The following is a 7528-nucleotide window of genomic DNA, read 5'->3' on the forward strand; positions in this document are numbered from 1 at the left end:
GTTAGCTGGAATACCAAGGTTCACTCACGAAAGTGTATCTTTTCCAGTCTTGGAGAGCTTTTAATCAGACCCATTGTAAGAAGTAAATAAATAAATTGTGAATAATGATGATTTACTTAAAAAGCAGAGCATGTAAACTTTAGAAATTTTATATACGCTTAGCTTAGTGAATGAAGTAATGCTGTGTTCACTTTGAATACCTAATCATATTTAACAAAACGATTGTGACTTGATTGGATAAGTAAAAATTCCCTTTGCAAAGTGCAAATATCCCTTAGCTTAGTAAATAAACTGTTCTGATTTCAATTATTCTCTTTTATGCAAGCAAAAATCCAGTCTTTTTTTCCTGCACATGATTGGGTATCCTTTGCAAAATAAATTTTTACATTGCCCCACCTCATTGCTGTACTATTTTAGTAAATCAATCTCAATGACTCTGGAGACATTACGGCCGGTTCAGCCTAGCATAATGTAAAATTTTATGGGAGTTTTTAGGATGAGGTCATATTTAGTACAACCATAATTAAAACAATACACAGAGATTACAGGTCACATTCCCACACGTATGGGAATAAGGAAACATATGGCATAATATTTGAAGCATCAGCTTTTTTTTCTATTAACTTAGAGCACCTGTACATTTTTTTAGAGGAATTTAGGTGATTATTACAATCTTTTAGCATAAGGGGAACATAATATCTTATTTCATAGATTGATATGTGTTTGACATTAATATTATAAAGCTGATTACACAGAAAATTGTCTGTAAATGTTGTGGCTCAGAGGTTAGCACTATGTCCAAGGTTCAGATCTCAGCCAAGACACTATCTGCATGGAGTTTGTGTTTTCTCTCTGTGTTTGTGTGAGTTTCCACTGGGTTCACCTTTTTCCAAAAACATGCAGTTACGTTAATTGGCTTCCCCAAAAAAATTGACCTCAAACTGCATTAGAGATTAACATACATAAAGACATTAACATATGACTAAAGTAGGGACGTTAGAATGTAAGTCCCTTTGAGGGACAGCTAGTGACATGACTATGGAATTTGTAAAGCGCTGCGTAATATGTCTGCACTATATAAATACTGTGTAATAATATATATATATTTGTATGTATATATATATATATATATATATATAGTAATAAAGAAGGTATGTACCTACCTTATACACCATGTATATATGTGATAGGAATATGGGTATTTAGAGATTTGGGGTTATGGGTTTGGCTGAAGCTATGTACATATGTCAGTCTATTCTCGCCTGAGTCCAACGTTTGTGCTAATCTCCAGCAAAATAAATTGACAATGTACAGCTTCCACTTCTGACATGTATACAGCTTAACGTTCACACGTTTCTTCACATGCGAACATTGAGGAGAGGGCGCACTTTTAACTGAATCATACTGGTATGAAGATTAATAATCTTATATATATGTTTAAAAGCCAATATATTTGAAGTGTTTATAATTTTGTTGTGTAAGTGCTGTTTGCAACCATAGGTCTTATTGTTGTTTTTTCCTGTTGAAGCAGAAAAAGTATCCGTGAAACGCGTTGAATTTCATTTATATAAGAGCATGGAGGTCACACACAATATGCGGTTGTATTTGCTGTTTTTATTATAGTTATTATCATGGTATTGTATCATATTGTAATGTGGTTTTAAATTTATTTGTATAATATAATAAAGCTTGCTGGCATTTTAACAATACTGTGTACTCTTTGATGCCTTAAAAGTCCCATGATGTATATATATGTGTATATGTCGGGATGTGGCATCACTTTTAAATAATTAATGGGAATTAGCTCAATTTCATATATATGTCTACAGCTTACCCAGACGTTGTCCATTCATTTGACCAATCAGGAACGACCACTATGCATGTCAGTGGAGGAAAGCACAGTGGGGTGCCACTTGCTCATCCTCCCCCTCACCTCTCCATAGTACATAGTGCTGTGCGTACAAATACTAAAGTGGATGTGTGTACATGCTATAGGCTTGATCCTAGGTGTTTGGGGCTTGGACTGACTACTGTTTGCTTGGGCTGTAAATCAGGCAGACATAAACAAAAAAATAAATGCAACTAGGTGTTTAAGAAAATAAAATTTATTTTGTAATTATAAATGACGTGAGTACCTACATTTGACTTAGTATCAGCCACATTAAGCCTGGGGAAGCAGGGGGGTTGACTAGGATTTAGTTCAGTGAGCTGCATGCAAAATGTGCTAACATTGTCAGGTACATGCTGATAGAAGGTAAGAGAAGAATGGAAAGAGATGACCTTATATGTCTGCCGGTGCTCTTTCACTATCAAGTCCACAGGCTGGTGGTGGGTAGAGGACATCACTGTATCTCTTCTATAAAAGGCTTCGGCTGTAGTGCCAACTGTCTGGCTGTGGTGTGTGCAAGACGGTTGCCAAAGACAAAGTGGAAAACTTTTACAGAATAATTAGACATGGACCCTCTATGCTATTTGCCTATTTGGAGAGAATGTAGGGTGAGGTGCAATTTAGGAAACTATCCAGTTTTGACCAGTGCACAAAATTATGGGCTTTGCTTTAGATTTCTCCCAGGTTGCGTTCCCCAGACACACCTTTGGAGATGGCAGCTGACCAAGAAAAGAACCAAAGCATGGTACACAGTCAATAAACATATATCAGCTATGGGATATAAAGTCAAAGATCAGGGTGGGCAGAAAACAAGCTTATCAATAACCAAACAACCCTTCCAGGATAATCAGGAACACCGAGCAGTAGGGGACATTGGAAAAGGGACTCAGTAACTCTAAAATACAAGGGCTCTAAAGAACCAGGAATGCTGTAGAGGCAGGGACTCAGGAAACACATGAGCTCAGGTACATACAGAAAACCCTCACCTGGCCAAGTTCTTTTCCTACAAGTAGGTAATTAAAGCAAATTGGTAATTAGGCAAGGATAACAGTAAAGTATTAGTCTTCAGAGCTGCGAATATCACATGTGTGTGCCAGGGCCAGGATTACTGACAACCTGCAAGATTGGACTGAGGACAAAGCGTTAAGAACAGTGCTATCAGTTGAGAAGATTGATGATGAGATTCTTCACTGTTGTAGTTTTTGTACAGTGTAGTCGTTGGAAATCTAGTTGTAAGTCTGAGCAGTCGTTAAACAAGTAACTTTGTAAGTGAAGTGTATGTGTACAGGTAAGGCGGTAAGTGAGGTGTATGTGTACAAGTAAGGCGGTAAGTGAGGTGCATGCGTACAGGGAAGTCAGTAAGTGAGGTGTGTGTACAGGGAAGTCAGTAAGTGAGGTGTATGTGTACAGGTAAGGTGTTAAGGAGGAGTATGTGTACAGGTAAGGTGGTAAGTGAGGTGTATGAGCATCGGGAAGTCGGTAAGTGAGGTTTATGTGTACAGATAAGGTGGTAAGTGAGGAGTATGTGTACAGGTAAATGAGGTGTATGTGTACAGATAAGTTGATAAGTGAGGTGTATGTGTACAGGTAAGAAGTTAAGTGAGGTGTATGTGTACAGGTCTGGGGTCTAGGCAGGAACAAACTATTGCTCTGGCAAGGGGTGACTGAGCTGAGCGCAGCTGTATAGTAAGGTGGATGGGGACTGGCTGTGTCGGTGATATATTACTTAGCAGATGAAGCATTGGAATTTCTTTACCTCCCAGAGCAAGAGCAAAGCAAGGTATGGAAAGACCACCAATGCCGGTGGGACTACAAGTAAAAGATCGGCCATTCTGCTGATCTGTGACAACTGTATGAATCTCAGAGCTGGAAGAACAGTAAAATAAATTAATTGACAGTTAAAACATCTCTTTTACATTTATTAGGCTATTTGCCTGAAAACTTTAAAAGCACCTTTGTAAGGGGGACAGTACTACTAATAACAGCTTCTGAAGGCATGGAGTGAGCGAGTGCATACGGACAGAGTATGTAGATGGATATACAGTTATTACAGCTTCAGAAAGGGGATCCCTTGGTGACTCGACACTAGGAAAATGGTGAAGAAAGACAGCTTAGAAAGAAAGTGGGAACATTTTTTCTAAATATGGAAAAGCAATTTGCAACTCTTTAATCAGGTTGAATTTTATGTTTTACAGGATTACTTAGAAAAGGGACATGAAGTCAGAATTGCCTTACACTAAGGTTCTAGGTCCATTATCTGTTATGGATACTGTGGGTCTGATTTATTAAAGCGCTTCAAGACTGGAGAAGATAGACTACCATGGGAGAACCTGGGTGATTCAGCAAACCTTCCTACGGATCTGGTCCAGGTTTGAAAACATTCAGCATTTATTAGCTAATGTTTTACAGGTTTGTTGAATCATCCAGGTTCTTCCATTATAGTCTATCTTCTCCAGTCTCTGAGAGCTTTGATAACTCTATCTGTATCAATTTGTATGTTCTTCACACTGGTAGGATAAATGGCTAATAGCCAAACTGTTCTAAATGTCTGTATGTGTATGTGAGCACATGGCCCACCAGGAATTGTGCAGGGAGAAGAAACCACACTGAAATACTAGAATAATAAATTATTTTGTATCTCAGTAACCTTTGGACTTGATGAATTTGCACCTTTCTACTAAATCCAACTTTTCAACTTTCGACTAGATTTTGATGATAAAAACGAACAAATCGACCAATGAAATCAACTAAAATCCTTGTTATATAAACAGACAGTGGCAGGTTGCCTTGAGTCATTTTGCAATTGAAAGCTGGCTGCTATTGCTAGAAAATCTCCCACTGTGTGGCCAGTGGTAAGGTCATGATGACCCCAAAAAAGGGGATCAGAAAGGGGGGGGGGGGCGTTTCTCTAAATTTTCAGTGGGATCTCATAAAAAGACAGGTCAGATATTTGCAATAATTTCTCAAGCAATAAGTGCAATGGAAATTTTTGTTAAGATTAAGGACTGCATAGGAGGCCATGTCATTTATTTCTGCGTGTTCCTTAGATTTCAGCCATTCCTTCCTTCTGTACATTTATATTGATCAGTGAGTCTAAAATGTGGGTTAGTAATGGACAAAAATGTGGGGTGGTGAAAGGTAGCTGGCAAGGTTTGACACTGCATAGAAGTGCATGTTCTTCATAATCAACTATCATTTTATTTTGGTGTTCTGACAATGATTAAACTATTATTTATTTAATTATGAAGTTAGGCTAAAAATGTAGTTTTTTTTCCTTTATATAATAGGAAATAAATAAAAAATCTGGATCTGGAATTCATTATGATGCAACGGTGCCATCTAGAGGTAAGGATCAGACAGTAACAATATGGTAAAACAACTGCACTGTAATAAATACTAAACAATAATTTGGAGCAGAGAAGCAATTTAAAATAATGTAAATTATTCAGTGCACATTCAAGCAAAAAGTATATTTGCATAAGGGCTGAGACACAAATACTTTCATTTACCAAAGCCAAGCAAAAACTCATGTTTACCCTTTTAGTTATTCAGGCCTAGCCTTATGATATTTTATTCTGTACATAAGTATATTACCTAATTTTGGAAACAGTTTTTTTCAGATACCTAAGTATTTCCTAGCATGCGTAGTGCATTGGTAAAACCACATTTTCCTAGTGAACTGACAGCAGGTCATGTCGGATGACCCTCTTGGTGATGGTGACATCCAGATCTGAGGATGTCCATGACTTTGGAAGTAGGAAAGGATTGCAGGAAATAAGAGCTACATATGATCACTGTATATATTAGAAAAATAGGGAGCCTGAACTACATTTTACATTTTATTTTATTTACAATTTTCGATTTTGATTTACATTGTTCCTCCAGTTTATACAAATTCTGCCTCAAATCTAAACTCCAGAAAACCTTTACATGACACAGTTAAAATACAAATATATATGGGATGTTTTCATATATATTATTATTTTGACTATATTCATATAGTCAAAGGATCTGCAATTCTGTGCTGCAAGTGTGATGATCCCCCCTGCCAGACAGCACAGTCTAGACAGGTACCTTACTTTTCTCCACTGTATATAAGGAAAGTGTACCTGCAATGTTTTTTATGGATGACAAAGCAAAGGGAGTTTTATGAACTGCACGCATGTCCACATTGTTAACTGATTGCACTTTCTAAGCAGTGTAGCCCTAAGTGCCGTTCTTGCTTTGAGTGCTGCTGTGGATCAAAGGAAACTCATATTAAAATAAATTCAGGTATTGCAAGTTATATGTAAAAAGACACTATTGCAGTATGAATACATGCATAAAAAGTTGTATTTCTTGTACTTGACAGGATATAGCTTCAGTTTACCTAAGTTCAACTGCTCTGATCCTTACAGTTATTTATTAGTTGGAAAGCAGCCCACAGCAACTAATCAGCTCCTCTCTTTCATTCTCGCATTGATGTTATCAAATAAAGTGGAGAGACTGATTAGTTGGCTGACCAACTGTTGCAGCATAGACATTTATCTTATTAAATGTATTTTGATATGTAAGAAATGTATTGTACAGTGCTGCGTAATATGTTGGCGCTATATAAATCCTGTTTAATAATAATAATAGGAAACACGTGCTTATTTTTCAAAACACAGGAAATGTCACTTACCCATTGTCTATTCCATTTTGACCCAGTTTCTTGCCAATGTCACCCACCATCACTCCTGGCATTGGAAGCAGAGTTTTAGGGTCACGTATCTGTTTGGGACAAACACAAATATTAAGCATGACTCTTTTCAAATTGATTGGCTTGGCAATTGACAAAATATTAAGTGAAAAGGCTACACACATATAAACATTGGCGACCACATTTGAAATTGTCACATTTGAAACATTAGGCCTGATTTATTAAAGCTTTTAAAGGCTGGAGAGGACACACTTTCTTTAGTGAAGCTGGATGGTTCAGAAAATCTGGAATGGATTTAATAAAAGCCATTTGCTTTTTTGCTAGCAAATGTTTTGAATCCTGGACCAGATCCAATGCAGGTTAGCTGGATCAACCAGCTTCACTAAAGAAAGTATATTTTCTCCAGCCTTGGAGAGCTTTAATAAATCAGGCCCACCAAACCCAAAAAGAACTTTTTATTTTTAATTAAATAAATGTATTCCAGATGCAAAATCTTGCAGTTTTTTTTACTGAGAAGTCACAGCCTGAATAGAATAGCTTGTGCACTAATAATATGCTGCACTGAAGTGTCCTTGATCTCAGAATGGATGCAATGGTCTCTATACACAGGTTCAATATGACCTCTACTGAGGTCCAGAGGTCTCCATGCAGAGGTTTAATATGCCCTCTGCTGGGATCCTGAGGTCTCCATGCAGAGGTTGAATATGCTCTTTGCAGAGTGGGACCTATCGTTCTGCAATTAGCAAGGTACATGCTTTTAGATAGCCTAAGTTCTGATTTACTAGGGGACGTTTTAGACCTCTGCAGAGACTGTTGTCCAAAAACATGCAGTTATTGTTATTATTATTATAGGATTACAAGATTTATATAGCACCAACATATTACACAGCGCTGTACATTAAATAGGGGTTGCAAATGACAGACTAATACAGACAGTTATACAAGAGGAAAGGACCCTG

The 7528-nt window shown here is 37.3% G+C and overlaps 1 protein-coding gene across 1 annotated transcript in view; it reads right to left on the bottom strand.

Annotated features, from left to right (window-relative positions):
* ACOX3 (acyl-CoA oxidase 3, pristanoyl) overlaps positions 1 to 7528 on the bottom strand; it is a gene marked incomplete at its 5' end in the record, with an annotated part of 78107 nt that overhangs the window by 60900 nt on the left and 9679 nt on the right. The window contains 1 exon segment of the mRNA XM_072406887.1: positions 6552 to 6640. Coding sequence (XP_072262988.1) covers positions 6552 to 6640 — 89 coding nt within the window.

The sequence above is a fragment of the Pyxicephalus adspersus genome, chromosome 3 (genome assembly GCF_032062135.1).
Source record: "Pyxicephalus adspersus chromosome 3, UCB_Pads_2.0, whole genome shotgun sequence".
NCBI lineage: Eukaryota > Metazoa > Chordata > Amphibia > Anura > Pyxicephalidae > Pyxicephalus > Pyxicephalus adspersus.